This window comes from Charadrius vociferus, unplaced genomic scaffold, assembly GCF_000708025.1.
Source record: "Charadrius vociferus isolate BGI_N301 unplaced genomic scaffold, ASM70802v2 scaffold163, whole genome shotgun sequence".
NCBI classification, from domain to species: domain Eukaryota; kingdom Metazoa; phylum Chordata; class Aves; order Charadriiformes; family Charadriidae; genus Charadrius; species Charadrius vociferus.
The window spans coordinates 15,492,425-15,512,648 of NW_009648332.1; the positions used below are offsets into that span (position 1 = coordinate 15,492,425).

At 39.9% G+C, this 20,224-nt stretch overlaps 1 protein-coding gene across 1 annotated transcript in view; it reads right to left on the minus strand.

Moving 5' to 3' along the window:
• ABCA4 (ATP-binding cassette, sub-family A (ABC1), member 4) overlaps window positions 1-20,224 on the minus strand; it is a 74,829-nt gene that overhangs the window by 21,164 nt on the left and 33,441 nt on the right. Inside the window, exons 14-28 of the mRNA XM_009884903.1 lie at window positions 19,933-20,155; window positions 17,827-18,048; window positions 15,691-15,895; window positions 12,968-13,024; window positions 10,866-10,961; window positions 7,638-7,815; window positions 6,168-6,299; window positions 5,297-5,436; window positions 4,257-4,394; window positions 3,805-3,992; window positions 3,050-3,140; window positions 2,224-2,429; window positions 1,743-1,791; window positions 978-1,216; window positions 442-566 (exon numbers count right to left, since the gene is read on the minus strand). Of these exons, the coding sequence (XP_009883205.1) occupies window positions 442-566; window positions 978-1,216; window positions 1,743-1,791; window positions 2,224-2,429; window positions 3,050-3,140; window positions 3,805-3,992; window positions 4,257-4,394; window positions 5,297-5,436; window positions 6,168-6,299; window positions 7,638-7,815; window positions 10,866-10,961; window positions 12,968-13,024; window positions 15,691-15,895; window positions 17,827-18,048; window positions 19,933-20,155 (2,289 nt within the window). The remainder of the gene's footprint in view (window positions 1-441; window positions 567-977; window positions 1,217-1,742; window positions 1,792-2,223; window positions 2,430-3,049; window positions 3,141-3,804; window positions 3,993-4,256; window positions 4,395-5,296; window positions 5,437-6,167; window positions 6,300-7,637; window positions 7,816-10,865; window positions 10,962-12,967; window positions 13,025-15,690; window positions 15,896-17,826; window positions 18,049-19,932; window positions 20,156-20,224) is intronic.

A 20,224-nucleotide genomic window follows, 5' to 3' on the forward strand; every position in this document is an offset into this window, starting at 1 on the left:
GCCCAAATACTGTAATAACTATAAATAAATCTACTACAGGTCAGCAGATAGGCTTGAATCTCATTTTTTCGCCAAGATTATGAATATAGGGGTAGTTCAATGGCATATCAGACACAGTGAGATTTCTTACTGTCCTGGATCTCCTGTTAGGCAGTATATGAACTTTGTAAGTGTTGAGGTCATGAGTTCAGGTAGGAAGAAGAGAGTACCAAAGACAGCAAGATATTTGATATTGGTATTGATTAGACATACTAGCAGCTGTATTCTCCACTTGCACCAATTTCATGCTATTTTAAATCTGCTGATTCCAGTGGAGTGAATCCTTTTTTATACCACATAGAGCGAGAAAAACCCAGTAAGACAGGGCCCCATGACCCTAAACTCTAGGGAGAAAAGGGTGTATATATGACAGATGTAGTTTACTCAGTGAATTCCTCTTACCTGAAGAAAGTAAACTGTTGTCCATAGATCCAAGGGTGTAAGGTTAAGGCGGGATATTCTCCAAACGGAGGAATAATGACTGTAAGTATTAAAGACAGCAACACAAAACTAGCAGGGAGAACAATCTGCAGGGAACATGAAAACATCACACTAGGTTATTAAATATATGTTGTAGACGGACACTGTACATACCTCATAATATATATATAAATAAAAGAGGGACAGAAGGAGCACACAGATCAGATCTGGTTTAACTCCTGAATACCAACAATTTAATTTCCAATGCTTTCAGTTAAGATTCTGTTTGTCACAGAACTTTATTATGTTAAAAATAAAATGCTGGGCTAGTAGTGACTGAATCATGAACTTGGTGTGGGTGATAGACTCTAGGCAGAAAGAAATAGAATAAGAGGCAGAAGAGTTGGATTCAAAACAGTTAGGGACACTGTTAGCCATTTGCAGCACCTCTGTTGCTTTGCACAGAGACATTGTTGGGAAAGACAGGATTAAACAAGAACAGAAAAATAAGTCAATACCTGGGCTAGGAAGTCCTTGTGGCTGCGGGAGGCATGGTGAAACCGTTTGATGAGCAGTGCTTTGATCTGCTGATGTATAAGCTGAAAACCTTTATACTGTCGCGACCCTTTGCCTTCATTTTGATCTCCTGCTATGCCTACTGGCATTCGAGAAGTGTCATTAGTTTTCAGTGCAGTTTGTTCAGCTGGTTTGTTCTCAGTAGTTTTGTCAAGAGTAGAACCATTTTCTTGAGTGTCTCCTAGTTTAAGAAGAAAAGGGGCAGAGAAGACACTTTATCCTCCATACCTCAAGGTAGCACAAACATTTTAATGAGCTCCAGATTTTACCAACTGTATATATCACATCACCAACTTGCTTTAATTACAACTGTTGCTCTGTGGCTGTATCTAGTGGCATCATATATGTTAACACTCCTCTTACTCAGCAGGATGAACGAGTTAATCATGTATGTCGCTTATGGACTAATGGTCAGCAAAATACTTTTTATAAAACTCCTAAAACCATTGACATCTGGGGGCTTGACACTCCACTTTTATTTACATAGTTAAGAACCTCATCCAATCTAAATAAAAGTCTTTCTGCTGACTTCATCTTGTTTCTCAGATATCATGTCAGGCCCTAAAAACAGATATTTGCTGACCAAATTTATTTTGGCAAGAACACCATACAAAGACTGAAAGTTCTGAGGCTCTTCTTTACTTGGTGGTCAGAATACAGAGCAGTCCCAAGAAAAGTTTATCAAATACTGATTCAAGGATCTATACCTGCTTTTTGCATTCCAGGGTCAGCTTCTGCTGTGACCTTTAGGAAAACCTGCCAGACATAAATACATTTCACAGTTAGGAATAAAACAGGTCCAATAACCTGACCTCTGGAACACGATACATCATCCTTTAATGTAACAGAAAAAGAAAATTAGACACCTTTTCAGTACTCCTGCTTATTACACAATCAGAGGTCTCTTATGAAATATCTCAGAAAACAAAGAAAGGAACAAACTAACACACGCAGACAGAGATTTCAGGCTAATGAGTCATGCTGCACAAGGCTAACATGACGGAAGGCTTAGATCCTTTCTTTATGCCCATTCCAAAGACTTTCTGAGTGTGCCACCTCATATGCGACTAGATTTTGAAGGGGATATTAGGAATTAGTAAGATTTCACATTTAAGAACAGGAACTGTCTCAGAAAAACATTTTGGGGACTGATGATGAGATCAGCAGACATTTCAATCTCTCCGTTACCTCTTCAAGTGGTGTGTCTGAAACTCCAAAACTGCTGAGTCCCAGGTCATCCAATGTTTCCTCCAGTTCTCTGAAGAGACTGGCATAAGATCGCTGTTTAAAGTGTTTATTGGGCAAAAGGTAAATGAGTTCCTGACCAATGCTTTCAATTAATTTTGCTTCTGGGATATGATGGTGAATTACTTCTGCTAGCTCATTCAGATCTCCTGTGAAAAGTCAAAACAGTGTTCAAAGAATGAATATTTAACCATGCTAAGCATGATTTCAAAAGCTGTTGTTTGCACTATACAAAAGGGGACTGCTCTATTACATAACCCAAAGACATCTCAGTTAATTCTGTACTAGGCTGGGCCATGTTGTTAATTATGCTCTGGACATAGGTAGCAGGAAACTATTTCAGGTCTGTTAATAAAGCACAACAAAATCTTCAGGAGCATCTACTTCAGTTCTCCTATGTAGAAAAGCCAAAATGACTTTTTTTTTTTTTTTTTTTTTTTGAGAAATAAAGTTTCCTTTGCTCTAGATATGTTTCAGCTTCCATTAAGAAATTACACATTTGGTGAAAAGTAGTTCAAAACTCAGTCTATATTTCTAAAGCACACAAACTTCCAGTTCATCATCTGTACCTGACACCACATACACATCAAAAAGGGGTAATGGTAAGCAAAATCACAAAGAAACCTTATAAAATTAATGTTACAATACAGTACATATATCAGATACAAGTACTGAAGAAGTAGGCCTCAGCAGCGTTGATTTGTAAGATGAGACTGCAGCATAACAGGAGACATAGCTATATGCTAGAATGCGGAACCATCCCACTTACCATCTAGTTCCTGCTCTGGAGTTCCTTCTTTGTCCCTGCGTGCACAGCTGGAGCAGGAGCAGGAACACTGAGATCCACAGCTACAAAGCGACTAGCATGGACAAGCAACAGATAAAGATGAAAGTGCTTCAGATACATGCAAAAGAGGATGTTAGCATTGTCAGCCTTTGAATGGCTTGAGTCAGTGAAAAATATGTCCTATCTGGAGCGTCTTGAACACATTATACTGAAAGTCATCTGAGGACTGGATTAAGCAATGCAGAAAACATAAATCCACCTGCACAAAGCATATCTGTCAGTTCTAAATTGCATACAAAATACCCAGGGAAACGCCATCAGCAGTGGCCACAAGTATACAGATCATGCTTTTACTAAGACTGGAAGCACTACCAACAGCAGAAAGAAACTAGATCCCTGCTTCTCAAGCTATGCAAGGGTGATTTAGCTATGGATGAATGTAGACTTTTCTGGGCTCTGAGCTAGTGACTAGACTACACTGTGTTTACAACCAGTGTACTGCAAAAGCAAGCATCAGAAAGACCTGTGTATGGACAAAGGCGACTTGACTGGTAAAAGTTTAGACATACTCATGTAGATTTTCATGTCACCAAATTTTCTCACTGCTTTCTTCATTTTGAAGTCAGTTTTGTACACAGCCTCAAGCAGCCCTTAACTGCTTTCTACCTTGGTCCACTGCATGAATATGCGTAAGGACTTTTCAGATTACATGTGCAGGGAGGGAGCTACGTACTTACTGTAGCCCTTCCAATTCTGGTGTCTTTCATCTTGCGAACAAGAGTGAGATAGAAGCCAGACCCAAAGCAGTTCTTTAGGAATACAGGAGAGCCTGAGCAGAAGAGTTTCCCTTGGGATATGATGGCCACTCTGTCTCCAAGGATGTCTGCCTCATCCATGTGATGGGTTGAGAGGATGATGGTTCTGCCTAGAAGGAACAAGGAGGGATGCTTAAGGCATGGACTCTGTCTGGAACTCAAAACTGTGCTTATTTTCTGGCATTTAATGCAGGGTTTTCTCTGCACCAGAGACAGGTCCCAGGTTTGCCACATCCATAGGTACCTGTTAAAAGAAACTTGTTTGCTTCTATTCATATCACACTACTCGTAACAGTTTACACCAGGCACATGCTGCATCTATGACAGGGCTTTTTAAACAAACCTAAAACTATTTCCACCCTCCAACCTGTTACCTGAGCGATACTTCAGCAGAAGATCCCAGATAGATCGCCTGGAATATGGATCAACTCCAGAAGTGGGCTCATCCAAGACTACCACTTTTGCTTCACCCACAAAAGCAATGGCAACAGACAGTTTCCTTTGCATTCCACCTGCCAGAGGACAGACACATCCAGGAGTCTGAGATAAGCTACCTAAGTGGCAGGGATGTAACTAACACTACTTTTCAGTGTGAGAACAAACTGATACAAGTAAAACAAAACCCATTCTCAGACAAATATTTCTGCAAAGTTAAATCAATAGTCTCATTGTTATTCTGGAGTTCAGAACAGCTTGTTCAAAAATGTATTTTTCATCTATGTATGGCATTTTCTTTTTGTCAGAAGCAAAAGTGGGAAGATATGAGATTTTCATGTTCTCGTGTGAAATTAGCCAACTTTTACAGTTGCAATCAGGACAAAGTAGTATAAGAACACCTGGCTGTTTATTCAAATCACCTTTTGAATCTGAAAGTGAAATCTGTTCAAATACACTATGTGCCTTTGTACCTTTAGAATGAAAGAAATTACTCCTACCAAATAATACAGTACTATACAGTACTGATCCAAACAGTAGAGCAGCATGATAGTATATTTCATTTGCCTTGAAATAATAGAACACTGTATTTTTTTTTTCTTATGTTGACAGATTTTTTTTTTAATATATACCATTTAGAAATAACAGCTTTAAGTATATCTGAATTTGTTGTATATTTGTAAGAAACAGAAGCTTTAGGGACAGTTTGTGCCAGCTTTACTATTTGTACAGTCCCATTAGTCTCATTTAGGGACATGGTTTAGTGGTGGTTTTGGTGGTGTTAGGTTGATGGTTGGACTCGATCTTAAAGATCCATTCCAAACTAGACGATTCTATGATTTACTCTTTGAGAGTAAAGACGACCTCAGTGCAGAGCGATGTATCAAAATATGGCCTCAAACATGTAATTCAAACAGTAATTACCAAAAGATAAAGAAAAGGCAGCAGAAAAAACATCTTAGAACAATCCTGCGGGCACCTGACAAATTCTGAGCCTCTTCATTCCTTTTATGGGCGAGGCCCGTGTCTTCTAGCATTGTTTCCAACTCTTGCTCAGCTTCATCCCTGGATCTCCCTTTCAGTTGAGAATAAAACAAGATGTGCTCTGCTACAGTAAGGCTGTGAAATCAGACAGAAAAGCACCAGGGCAATTCAAATGAATAAGTAGATTTTTTTTTCCCCCAAGTAGCAATAGATTCACTTTAGCTTTATCTTGCTAAAGAAAAAGGGGCTGCTTTATCCTAAATCTGGATCACAGATCTTTGGGATCAACGCACTTCACTCAGATCTCACAGGCTCTTTCTCTGCCTCTTCAAAGCAGAACCTGCTAGTAAAGGAACAGGTATAGCAGGCATCAAGCTATACATTTATGGGAATAAAATGGGAGCTAATGGGCATAGCTACATTAAGGAAGAATCTGCTGTTGAGATGAACACAAACTGATGGCAATGAAGCTGTAAATCACCTGAGGTTGATGGTAGTGCAAAATGGGTGTAAAAATGTCCTGCTACTGCACTGTCAACTCATATTTTTTTTTGCTATAGGAGGCCTAAATTATAGTGCATGAATCCCCAGGCTGAACTCCTGCTAACCCACACTGCAACAGAAAACACCAACACCAAGAGCACTGTAATTTTCCTTGGAAATGTCTTTGTTCCCAGCTGAGTGATGCAGGAGATTTCTACCGGAGAAGGACATCACCTACCCTATGCAAGTGTTAAGAGCTGGAGAAGTGCCTCTGAGATATACCTACTGCCAGCACAGTAAGAGAAAAAACACAGGCTTTGGGGATGTGTCAAGCATACAGACTAGGACTCTTATTCTTAAAGCTAGTATGGAAGGATACTTACTGATTGAATAAGATGTTGTACTGAGGGCACATGCCTAATCTGTGCCGAATGGAGTCCATGTGAGTTTGAATATCCAGGCCTCCAATCAGCACAGTTCCAGAGGTGGGTGGGAAGAGGCCTGTCAGTATCGACCTGGGAAAATAAAATGAGGAAATTCCCACTCTCCTATCTTTCTGTGCCAGATTAGGCAAATGCATTGCATGATTCCACTAGATGGAGCATGAGGACTTCTTACTATGGGCCTTGATGAAACAACTCCAGGAAAAAGCATATACATAAATACTCGTCCTGCTACAGTGAAAATCTTGTGGATCTGCTAACGTAATTTTTGATACACCTGCCTGTATGGTTCTGGCTTGCATGAAAAAATTGTTTTAGTCAGCTGCTCTGTTTCAGAGTTCAGCATGTTACATCGCCCCTATATACAAAAGGGTCTAAAATGAAGCTCACTAGGACCAAGATAGAGAATAATGGTTTGAGGTTTCCAGCCATGCTGACCCACGCTCTATACATTTATTTTCTGTAAAATGGAAGAGGACCGAATGTTATGCTGCAACTGGGAGCAACCTGCTACTAGATTTGGAAGAACAATGGATTTTTCAATTCTGAAAATCTGAAAGCAATAAAAAATTCTTGGTTTTGTCAGGAGACTAGAAAAACAAATTTACCAAATGCTTCAGCAGATTAGAATGCTTTTATTTTGGATCAAACATTTCTTGTGGAAAAGCTTTAAAAAAAGGTAATTTAAAGTGCATTTTGCATAAAAGTCTTTTTTAATTAAAAAAATAGCGTTCTTCTGGGAAACATCATAATGAAACACTTCAGTTCTTTCAACATTTGGTGAACTGGTCACAGACTCAGGAAACGTTTTGTTCACCAATTAATCCTATTTTGCCAAATAAAGTACTGTATAAAGAAAATTAAACATTCCTGAAGTCCAGCTTCCTGAGACGGTAGGGTTCTAGGACTAGAGGAACATTTTAATCTAGACATGGATCTTGCATATATGTAACCATTTTGTCTAAAGAGGTCCTATCTTTTATATTCCTTTGCACACAAACTAAAAAATGTAACTGACTTAAAGCCAGTTAGAGAGAAAAACCCAGAACACATGGAGTGTGGTGGTTTTCAAATCTTCAGGTCTTTCAGCCAGAAGATCCTTGCCTCTCTTCACCTATTGGGAGTTTGGCCATGGGAAGTGAATTCTAAGGGAGAGAATTTCTTCCTTCTCTCTAGACTTTCACTTGTTTTTGTCATGCATTGCCTCCCTCCAAGGGCTTTAGCTAATCCAGGATATCTTCTCTTTGCCTAGGGGCAGCATTTCCATGTCTGGAAAAACTTGATGTTGCTCATCAAGCTAGTTGCTGGGGTGGTAGAGAGACAAGGGAAGAGTGAAAAGAGAAGACTGCTCCTCAGGACAGAGCAATAGAGCACTGCCCTGGATTTGCTTCTTCTAAAATACACACTTACATGGTGGTTGTCTTTCCTGCTCCATTGTGACCAAGGAAGGCTGTGATCTGGTCCTCATAAAAAGTAATATTCATCCCATCTACTGCTGGCTTGGGCCTGTTCGCAAAAATCTTCACCAGGTTCTGAATGCACACTCCTGGAATCAGCCCTGTTGGCTCAGGCTCAAAGAACGTATTTACTTGAAAGGCAAGAAATCAAGAATGAAAAAGGAATAAAAGCACATGTTTTAATCCCAGTTCTGATGATGACACATCAATAAGTGCAGAAGCAACAACACATACCCAGTAAAATACAGCATCATGTGAGAGGGCCAGATTCTCCAGTCATACCAGTACCAAACTGAGGCAAGATTTCTAACTGCAGTGCAATTTATTTAGATTCACCATGTATCAATGACAGGAGAAGCAGAGCCCAGAATTGTAATGGTCTGTGGAGAGGTAACTCATTGGATCAGGTGAAGCTGAACATGCTTTCTGTTTGAGTGATGCTTCTCAGGGGTCGGTACTGGGACTAGTGCTGTTTAACATCTTTGTTGGTGACATGGATGTTGGGATGGAGTGCACCCTCAGCAAGTCTGCCAACAACACCAAGTTGTGTGGTGCAGTCAACACACTGGAGGGAAGGGATGCCATCCAGAGGGATCTGGACAGGTTTGAAAAGGTGGGCCTGTGTGGACCTCATGAAGTTTGACCTCATGAATTTAAGCCTCATGAAGGTCCTGCAACTGGGGCAATCCCAAGAACAAATACAGAATGGATTGAGGGCAGCCCTCAGGAGAAAGACATGGGGATGTTGGTGGATGAGAAACTCAACATGAGCCGGCAATGTTTGCCTGCAGCTCAGAAGGCCAACGGCATACTGGACTGCATCAAAAGAAGCGTGGCCAGCAGGTTGAGGGAGGTGATTCTGCCCCTCTACTCTGCTCTCGTGAGAACCCACCTGGAGTACTGCTTCCAGCTCTGGAGTCCCCAGCACAGGAAGGACGTGAACCTGTTGGAGAGAGTCCAGAGGAGGGCCAAAAAAGATGATCAGGTGGCTGGAGCACCTCTCCTATGAAGACAGGCTGAGAGAGTTGGAGTTGTTCCACCTGGAGACCTTATAGCAGCCTTCCAGTACTTACAGGGGGCCTACAGGAAAGATGGGGAAGGACTTTTTATCAGGGAGTGTAGTGATGAGACAAGATGTAATGGTTTTAAACTGAAAGAGGGTAGATTTAGATTAGATATTGGGAAGAAATTCTTTACTCTGAGGGTGGTGAGGCACTGGCACAGGTTGTCTAGAGAATTTGTGGATGACCCATCCCTGAAAACATTCAAGGCCAGGTTGGATGGACTTTGAGCAATCTGGTCTAGTTCACCTGCCCATGTGCTTCTATGACTGTCATTATAAACAATACTCAGGAAAAAGTCCCAAATATGTTGTACACGATAGAGCTGTGCATACCACAGAGCAGCTGAAATAATTCATCTAGAATGGGTACCTTTATTTTAAATGAAGTTATGTTTATGACAAAAATTTCTTTTGCTTTGTGAAGGAATCTAGGTTTCCTTTTACCTTACTGGGCCAAGTACAAACATCCCTGTATTTACAAAAGTTCACACGTCTGGCTAGATAGTGCTGCATATGCTGGCAATAGAGGTACCATCCTCAGTTTATACATATCAAGGTCAATTCATATTTGCCTGCAAGACTCACTGACAAGTTCTGAGGCAAATTCTCTGATGATCTCCTCCAGTATCTGCTTTGCATCACATGAAGGATATTGGTGGAGGGTTGAGATCCTTTTTTTTTTTTTTGATGATTCATATTTATCCATTCTGATCCTGAATAGGCTATAATACATCCTTCAGTGCAATTTTGGGCCATTTAGTTTTTTCTTCAGAGGTGGCAGCATTTGTGGGGGATGTGGATGGGGCTTTGGTGAAAGATCTGCTTAAAGTGTATCAGGCAATTAGGACAGATTTATAGTGTGTCTGCCCTGCTTTGCTAACCCATGCTAGTATTGGACTGCACTGGAGTTAAGCCATTAGAACTACTCTCCATTTCCCACCCCATTACTCTTACATGAAGCACTAGCTCTTACATGAAGCCATTTTGGAAACTGTGTCCTTGAACCATACCAGCTCTGCTCTTGGCTTCTCCACATGTCTCCCACTTCCTGTGTGTCTGGCAGGCTTTTTTGTGCAGTGACAGGCAAAACCCTTGCTCTGTGGCCATGGAGCAGCTGGAACCTGGGAGGCTGACGAGTACAGCACCACAAAGATAAGGCAGTACTAGGAGAAGATTGGCTGAATAACCTTTGCCCTCTGCCTGTCTTTTTTCTTTTGAAGTCCTGTCCTGTTTCCATTCACCCTGAATGCATGTTTTCAGTGCCTACGTGAGGAGCTCCGATGGCCCCACTTTTATCTCTAGCTTTTCAAGAGAGTTAGAGTGGGCCCAGAGCTGTCTGTAGCAGTTTCTTTTGCTACAGAATCCACATGCATTCCTCTGAGCATCACATACAGAAAAGTCCTCTGGCTCCCCACAAAAGAAGACATTGGGACTTGAAAACAAGGCAGGTCATTCAGGAATTCTTACGTGGTGGCTAATGTCAGCATCATAAAAGGCTGCAGACAGACACACAGAGCACTTCAGACAAATCCCTTTGAAACCAGCCTTTCCTTAAAGATGACTAGACGCACTAAAGACAGGAAAAAAAAAAAGGGGGGGGGGGCTAGAAGGGAAGAACATTCCTCTCAGCATAAGTCTATTTATTGAAGTCATGGCTCTGTTTAATTCTAAGAAGTCAATGTATGTGTCTCCTAGGCTTCCCTCAGCATGAGCACTAACTTGCTATAGAAACAGACTGCATTTGCACGATAAAAAACAAGTTACAGAGCTCTTCTGGAAGGCAGCTTTTATGCGTGGTGTCTAAAATATTCTAAGGGATTGTGAATGTAGAGGAATCAGTTAGAAGATAGTTGGGAGAGTCAGTGCTTCTCCTGAGCAGTTGCATGCTACCCTCTGTAGCCCAGTGGGCTGTTTAGTTTGACTCCAATCATTCCTACGTCTAGTTTGTTATGAAATACAATGAGTATAGTATCTCAGAAATACTTAGGTTGCTCTCCTTACTATTAATTTCATCTTTGTCCTGGATATCTGTCTTAGACTTCTCCTGCTTCACAGGTTCTTTTTCTTGTTTGTGTTTACATCGTTTGTTTTTACCATACTTCTTCCCCTGGTTGTCACTCTTTTCTTCTGGCTTTTCAGGTTCTTCAGATTCCTTTGTTCCGCTTTCATTTTTTTCCCCTTCCATGGCCTTCTGATCCACACAGCCTTCCAACTCTGGACTTTTTTCTATATAAACCAAAAATAACCAAACATTTAATTGACCAAAACTTAATTTCCTCTTATCTCTAGAGGTGCTTTGAGGAAAAGAAGGCAGTGGTAAGCACTGAGCTCTCCAAGAGCTTTAATCATCAGTGCTTTACTCAGGTTAGGAACATAGCACTCAAAGCCATCTAGCTTAAAATCTGCTTCACAGTGTCAGGAACAGACATTTAAGAAGACGACTGATAATTTTGCAATTATAGACTCAGAATAAAAGATCCTGACTAATATTAGATACATGGTTTATATTTTGTCCATGCAGCTCTAGACCAAATTCTTCACCACATGAAGAGAAAGGCTATACAGAAGGAACTTCCAAAGATCTCCGGTTCAATCCTCAAGAAATAGGTCCAATTCAGATCACAGTGACTATCTCCAAAAATGGAGATTTCACAGCTTTTCTGAGCAACCTGTTCCAGTGTTATAACTACCTTCACAATGAACAATTTTTTTCTTATATTGAATCAGAATTCCTGTCTTCCAGGTTACATCCATTGCCTCTTATTCTTCCACCAGGTACCATCTGCCAAGTCTAGCTCTATCTTATCTTTCTTGCTTAAGGCTGAGCTCAGCAGCATCTCCTTGTATGTTGTACGTCCCAGCTCCTTATCAACATGGTGGCTCTTTATTGAGCTCCCTCCAGTAGCTCTGTCATCCTTTCAATGAGGATCCCCAAACTGGACAACACAGTACTCCAGATGCAGTCTCACAAGTGCTGACTAGAAGGGAAGAATCACTTTCCTTGAACTAATGGTTATACTCTTGCTAATGAAGTTCAGAATGCATCTGGTCTTCTTGGCTACACAGGCACACTTGATAGCTCATGTTCAACGTGTTGTCAACCTGATCTTTTCTACAAAGCTGCCTGCCAGCCAGGTGGTTGCCAGTCTGTATTGTCCTGTAGAGTTATTCCATCCCAGACACAGTATTATGCATTTACTTTTGTTGAACTCCCTGAGGTTCCTATAAAGCCATTTCTCCAGCCTGTTGAGGTCACTCTGAAGGGTTGCCCTGCACTCCACTGTTCCCTCCAATTTGGTATTTTCCACAAACTTGCCCATGGTGCCCTCTATTCCATTATTCAGGCTGTTAAAGTCATTAAACAGTATTAAGTCCAGTGTCAGTTCCTGTCAGACCCCTGCCACTAATAACTGGTCCCTAGTTATGCTTTGTACTGCTGACCACAATCCTTTGGGCCCAACAGTTCCGTCAATCTTCTACCCGCTTTAGTGTCTACTCAAGCAGCCTGTATCTCATCAACTCGGCTATCAGAATACTATGTGAATCCGTGCTACAGCCCTTGCTAAAGGCAAGTTAAATGGCATCCACTGCTCTCCCTTTGTCCATTGATCCAGTCATCACAGGAGAAAATCAGACTTGGTTAGGCAAGATTTGCTCTTGGTAAATCCATGTTCATTATTTCCTATCACCTTGTCCTTCACTCAAGTGACTTCATTCACGTTGGTCCAAGGGTGGCATGAATTTTGATCTTGCTTACAAACCCAGAGTAAACATACTTAAAGTAGTGTCAAACTAGATAGAAAAGAACCAGATTTAGAAAGATGGAGGAGCCTCAGTGCAAATAAGATCAACATTGTATTTCATTTTGACTCATTTCACAAATGCTGTGCTGGGCAATAAGAACTTGAATGTCTCAAAAGGTGTTGGTTAGAGTGGGGGTTTGATGTTGCTTGTTAACCCATGCTTTAAAGGCTCTCAGATGGAACAGTGGCTCACCTCTAATAACTCTAGTAATAGCAGGCCACTCCAAGTTCAAAGGCACCTGCGGTGATTCCCCGTGTATGGCTGCCTCTAATCTTTGCAGCAGCTCAGGTAATGGAAATGTTACCCAGTCACCTCTTAACTTCAAAACCACTGATCCGCTTATTTCTAAACACCAAAGTTTTAAAAGAACTCACCATCAGCAGTTGCTTTTTTCTCAGCTTTCGGGTTTCTAGAGCCGAGCCAGTAAGATTCCTGCACAGGAAAATACCAAGGCTGCGGTAGCCCGTAGTCCCCTAAAACAAAAATAAGTAGGTAAAGTGCACTTCATAAACACATTCTTCAGTGGGCACAAATTCATCTAGGCAAAGTCTGGGCTATACTTATAAACACTTGCAGTCCTAGTGTTGTATATCACAAGCTCAAACCATCCACCAAGTACCTGACAGAACAGATTTTGTTTGCAGATTTATTTTTCTTTCTTTTGGACAGGAGCAAAATATTCAGGAAATATGTGATCTGCTTGGCCTTACCTTTTCTTAAGTAGAATGTGGTTTAATTACAGAACGAAGCTACTCCCTACACAGGAACAATTTGAATCCTCACCAACCAGGCAGGAGCTGCAAAGGAACATTCTGATTGCTTAAGATGGGACTCCCAGCCTCACTTGGGGATTTTTCTTTTAAGGCCCACTTAACGCTTCAGGGTTATTACATTATTACTTGATTATATTATAATATATAATTATATAAATAATATTATATTAATTATAGATATATGATATTACTTATTACCCTGGGCCTGAATTCAGAAACGGCAATGAGAAAAGAGACCCTGGCTGTTATTTCAACACACATCCTGGCAGGAAAAGTGACAACAGAGTAATCCTTTTTGTAAGCAGAAATGGCCTTTTTTGATCACAAGTTAATTCTGCTTTGAAAAAAGAAAGTACAATAATGTTATAAGCTCTTGTCAGGCCAGACCAGAGCTAGTGCAAGTCAACGCTGCTTTCCTGGATCATATTGATTTATAGGATGCAGGGATTTGAGCTGCTATGTTTAGAACCGGCATACTTGCAAACCCAGATGTGATTGGCCTTGTGCTACTTATTCAAAATAAGCAATGGGAATTCGAGATGCTCACTGAAAGATGGTCAGTTTTTCCTATATTGAAAACCAGTGTTTGTGAAAGTGTCTGCTTATTTCTGACTTACCAAAAATACGCTGTATGTCAGGGTAAAGTTGTACTCCCATTAATGCACAAAAACACTCTGTCTGCATCCATAAGCAGTTTGCCTTGCACTTGTTATAGACTGGATTATACCCCTTTGAAGCTTGTGGTAAAACAACTGCTTCTCATTCAGGATGAATGCAAAACCTAAGGGAACTCCATTATGGAACAGAATGCTCAAATAGCCACAGGACCAGTGTGCCACTGGGTGGCTGGCTGCAGAAAAACTTGAGCAGGAGCTGAACCATATGGTTCAAAGGATTACACAAGGAACTTACAGTAAGCTCAAACACTACAGCATTGATTTGGTAGGTCTGCATGTGTGTGACAGAGAAATGCTATGAGAAATTCCACAGAAACAGAGGAGCAGAAAGCCAAGGAGACACTCAGAGCAAATATTGGGAGGAACTGAAGCTAATGAATAGAAGCTATGAGAGGCGTTACTTTTGTGTAAAGTGCTGGCTGACAAAAAACCAACTTGGATCTATGAGCAAAGAAACTCCTGTTGTTTACTTCCTGCTGTGTTCATGGAAATAGTACATTGTCCGTTCTTTTTTAAATAAACAGAATTGCAACACAGGCTTCTCCAAAGAGGAGCTTTTAGGAAAGTTACTGCAAATCAGTTTTGAAAATAAGTATGTTAAAATTGCATTAAACTTCTTTGTGAGGACACATTTCTTAAAAACTGAAAAGGTATTAATTTGGTGTATCACAACTCACTTTGGTAGGGACACAAACAAAGCAGACTCAAGGTCATATTTTAATTTTGGAGCAAAATATCCTTAGACATATCTAAAACCATTTAACAAATTCTTATCTTTTCTTGATTTGGAGTAACTATCATAAGTGATGTGTGCAGACAAGCACCATGTTACCTTATCCATCATTAATTTTCCTTCATAGCTAGAAAATCTGCAAGATCTCAAATTCTGAGTAACTACTCAAGCAAAAAAAAAAAAAAAAAAAAAGAGAAAAAAGAAAAAAAGATATCCATCTGCCAAGAAACACATCCTGGAACTGCAGTTCACATGTGGGAGTAATAAATTAATGAAAAGAAAGCTCACTAGCTTGTACAGCATAACAGTCTGCATTTATTATACTGTAACAATATTCATTGAGAAGGACAAACCATTTTCTTGCAAAGAAAGTTCCCAAACTTTGTAATTCATAACAAAAAAAATCCTTTTGTGAACTCACACTAGAACCAGGATTCCCATTTAGAAATAAAATAAATCCACACAGGAACTTTCACAGCCTCCTAGGACACACTATACGTCTCAGGAAATAGTATCATCCTTTAAGAAACAGTCAGCCTAATATGGCCGTAGTATATATGTGGACTAGAACTGTTATTTCTATCTTTTCAAAAATTTAAAAAATTCTTACTAGAAATGGCTGAAGCTTATAAAAAAAAAAATGTACACAAATTGGCTTTTAGCAGATGACATTTTTGTAGATTTATTTTCTATTTGAATTTTAAAACAGGATCAGAAATTGCATTCTCCTTATTCTTTCCTCCTTTTCCATTCTTTTCAGGACTAAAATAGGAGAAATGAAAAAGAAAGACAGAAAAGTGGAAGCCCTTAATAAACCAGTGCTGCTATACTGGATAAGACTCATGGTGTACAATGTCAAATACGCTTTTTCTGACACAAAAATACTCAGAGACAGATTAGACTAGCACAGTTTACAACAACTACCACTACTTTGTATGAATAAGAAATTGACATACCTGGAAAAACATTATCAAGATACCAAGAAATTATTCCATAGAGAAATGCATCAAAAAGCATCATTTTAATGGAAAAAAGGAAACTATATTCATCTCCTTCCAAGGGACTGGTTCTGATGTTACCCCACTGTAGGCCAAGACCTTGCTCTTCATAGCGTGACAAGTATTCTGTACCAAAACCAAAAGCTACTTGAGAAAGCAAACTCTGGAATAAAGGAAAAATGACATTCAGCCCAGAGCAACATTTTGTAAAACAGCCACAAAAAAAGACGACCTTTAGGGACTGGACTTCAAAACTGACAATGCCTAACAAACGATCGGGGAAAAGTGGTTTCACTTTTATATTGGACTGGGATGTTTAATGCTCTGGATGACAGCAATTCTAAGCAGTATTTAGCCATAATAGACTGAATTCAACCTTGGCTGTACTTTCTTTAGCTAATAGGCAACCTTCACAACTTGGTTTTTTCCATTAATGTCTCTGTTCAGAAAATACTATAAATGGATCTTGACGTTCGCAGTGTACACCTTTGCCTGTCTTGGAGAAACAAAATATTTCCTGAGTGTATGGGGCAGGGCCACTATGCGTAAAAAGACAGAAAGTACATCAGAAGTTCAGCATAAGGAAAACCACAACCATCCCCTCACCTGGTGTGTCTGCTACCTAGTTCCCACACAACAAACTAATAAACCAGTATAGTATCCAAACATCCTCTTCAATGTTGCATTGCAAAAACAGAGCAAGAAGTGATATAGTGCTGTTTCACTGGATATGTAGTTCAGCCAGGAACGCCAGACCTTAGGAAAATGAGTGGACAAGAGGGATCCCAACAGCAACTCTTAATGAGGGATTACCATAGTGTGCTAAGTAAAAAACGCGTGGTTTTCAGCAATACATTCATTGTTCAATTACTTTTCTTGTCCTTAATAATTTTTACTTTTTCTTCAAGCCCCCTACACATGCACACCCCACCCCTTGTCACCCCTTGTAATTAGCTTTTCTTCAGAGGCTAACCTTTGAACAACAAATATAAGACCAAACATATTAGGAACAGAGAAAAAGAGTCATGGCTTCTGGCCAGCAAATACCCTTTCTTACACAGCTGCCTCCTCCTTCACTTTACAGTGAGAAAAGAGTTGTCTTTATGCTAGTCTCAAGATTTCTTCCTAAATCAGAACCTGTCATAGGCCAACGCTACTCATTTCCTGACTTAATGACAGGATCAAGTTTTGCACTTCATTGCCTTAATTGGTAGAACTAAAAATGGTGTATACTACATCGGGATAGTACATCAGTTAAGAAAGCTAATTCATAGCCATACTTAAACTTAGTTGTAGCTTTTAAAGAGCTTTGTTCTCTTTTTCCTTTATCACTAAATTTCCTAGTGCAAGAGAAGACAGTACTTCCCTTTTACCTAGGTTGTTAGAATGCTCAGTGAAGATGGGGAGGCTAAATTCAAACACCCACTCCCTTTCCTGATTCATTGGGCAACAGAAAATCAGTCTGAATGACTTTGCAAGTTCACGGTTCTATTTCAAAAAACAGCAAGAAGTTCCAGCTCCACTGCATTGCCTATTATGGAAAAGAACCAACAAGGAAGCACTGCATGGAGAATGTCTACAACTTCTTTGATGGAAATTATTTCTCAGAGCTTTGGCACTTGGGTTCAAATCCTAACTCTATGTTCAGCTAAAGAAGGAATGTGAACCTGAGGTCTTCTCATCCTTAGATATCACCCTCTCAACTACGTTATAGCACATGAGAAAGATAACTGTCCCCATTTTGTGAATTGCCTTTGTATTTATTAAACATACCCGAAGTTGTATTTGCTTTGACTTACAAGGAAGTGTTCAAAACTTTTTTAACATTATGCTAATTTCCTAGCATTCAAAAAGTAAAATAAATTTTATTGAATTTTTCTAAAAGCCATGAAAATAGCTCTTGGTTAGGTCTTGCTAAAGGCTTATTTACTTGCAATCCCTAATTATTCGAGTGAGATTCAGAGGTCTCCCTCTCTGAATCAAAAAAGCAGAAAGGAAGAGGTATGCAATGCTTTGTTACCCATATATGCATAGTGAGAAGGGCAGCTAAAATTTGAACCCAGTATAATACCATATAATCAGTGAAAGGCTTACTGCTAGGATCTTCAGATTAATAGTCATGCGGTCTTGCCAGACAAAGCAGACAATGTGGGGCAGGTACAAGGTGAAGTAGATGACTCCACTGCAGGCAGCTGCCAGATTTGCTTTGGAGAAGAAGGTGCTGAACAAGAAACACTGCATTATGGTGGCTGTGGTGAATGTCAGTAGAAATAGAAAGAAGAGAAGTGGACTACTATAATGTAGTACTTGTCCGCACTGTAAGCAAAAGGAAAATGGAAAATTTTAGAAATATTGCCGCTTTCTGAACTAGCAGAAAAATCAGAATTGCCATGGATGTGTAACCTGTAATGAGTAATAACCCAGTCTTCCTTACCTAATGTGACTTCCCACTCTCCCAGGCAGTAATGTTTCAACACCTGAGGTCATTACAATAACAAATTCTTCATCTAATTTTATCCTTGCTCCTGGATTGTCCCTGCTCCACACCACGATATGCTGTGGAGTTCATATTCATATTTTATCACTGAATTAAGATCATAATTGATGGAAAAAGGACATTCTGTCCCTGTCTTAACAAGCGAATGATTCTAAGCAAGATGTGCCTGCTTGGAAATTCATACATTTTAAATAAAACTACTTGAACTATCATAATAAATTTTCATTGATCTCTTCTCACCTTCTCCCCAGTCCACTTGCTCGATGTGCAGGAAAGACAATGTAAGGAAGCCTGACAAAATACATCTTAAAAAAAAAACCAACCCAAACCAGGAAAATTATAGAGCTTCTGCACCTAAATTATATTCAAACTGCAGAAGGGTATCGCAGTTGAGGAATCCAAGCCCAGTTTCTCAGAGATCCTTGTGTCCTAACTAACCCACTGGGTGAGCTTTTATTAACCTTTCTTCCTTAGAGCTTTTGTAGATTAAATACTCTCTCTCAGGAAGAGCATGGACTGCTGCTGATTGTCTATTTACTCCTAAAAAACAATGTTGAGACCTATTTATCAGGCTCAATTTTGTTTTGAGCCTTATATAAGGCTCAAATAGGTCTAGAAGGCTATAAATAGTTCTCAACATGGTTGCAACATTCCACTGGGCCTCTGAGACTGATTTCTTTATCAACAGTGATACAATCTCTCATAAGAATGTATTTACAAAGGTGCCTCACACTGGCATAGTGAAATCCAGAAAAGGAAGTGAATTATAGGTATAAGCACATTCCTTTCTAGTATTAACTACCTCCTGATATTTAATTAAACCAGTGTAGCAAATAGAGTAAGCTTTCTCTATCCACCCAAGCTGTAATGGAACCGCAAGAAACTAGTACAACTCATCAGGGCAGGTTGATAAGATAGAGCAGATTGAAGCTTAACTATGCGTTAGTTATATATACTATATAACTATAGTATATAGCTATACTGGTTCCCCACGTCAGAAAATATGCAAGGGCATTCTTCCTTATAAAAATGCTACAGATTTATATAACTGAATACAGCAGCTAGGAGGAGCTTGGTTCTCAGGTAAGAGAGATAAGAGGTAGTCCTTAGAGACAACATCCAATTTGTCCTGAAAAGTTACAAAAATTACAGCAATTCTGAGTCACAGAAGGAAAAGGGGTTTGGGGTTGTTGTTTTTTTTTCTTTTGTCTTTTTTCTCTTTTTGTTTTTCAGGCTATTGTGAAAGTTCTGCACTTGCAGTCTCTTTTTCCATTGAAATAGTGGCATAATTTCTAAGCAGACAAGCACTGAATATTATAAATGAATCACGTATGGTAAATTGCAAGATTAAAATTTTTCGTATTATGATCTCTTCTATTTAAAGCAACAGTTATTATTGATTGGAAGATCTGCCTATGTCTACTGGAAATACAATATACAGTGTAATCGGCCTGATGCATTGTTCTGTGGGGGATCTCACAATAAATCTTACCAGTGAATTCATCTTTCTGTCCTTGCCAAGTGCTGATGCTGTCATGAGGTCTGCTTAGAAGAATGTGCCTACTACGTGCTGTGATCCGAACAGGCCACCATCTCCGAACAGCCATTCCCATCTCCCTGTGAATGGCTACGATTCTTTCTCAACAGCAAACAGGTATCAGCAGTGCAAACACACCAGTGACTTTGAGAGTGGCAATTCTTACCATAATCAGTGCTGTGAGGAGGAACGTGCTCACAGCCATCATGGTGAAGCTGTCTAGGAACCAAGTGCACCAAATCACCCCATTAGATATACCCCTGTTCTTCATAGCCTCTTTCAGACGCATTTCCTTCTCCAGCACTATACTCTTCACAATCATGGAAACTGAATATATCCAAGCTAGCACCATGAAGATGGGAAAGGCGCGGTTTAAGGTGATCATGAAGCTACCAAAGCAAGAAGGGAGAAATGAATTAGATTTAGGTAAAACAGAGAAATATTGAGATGAAAAGCAG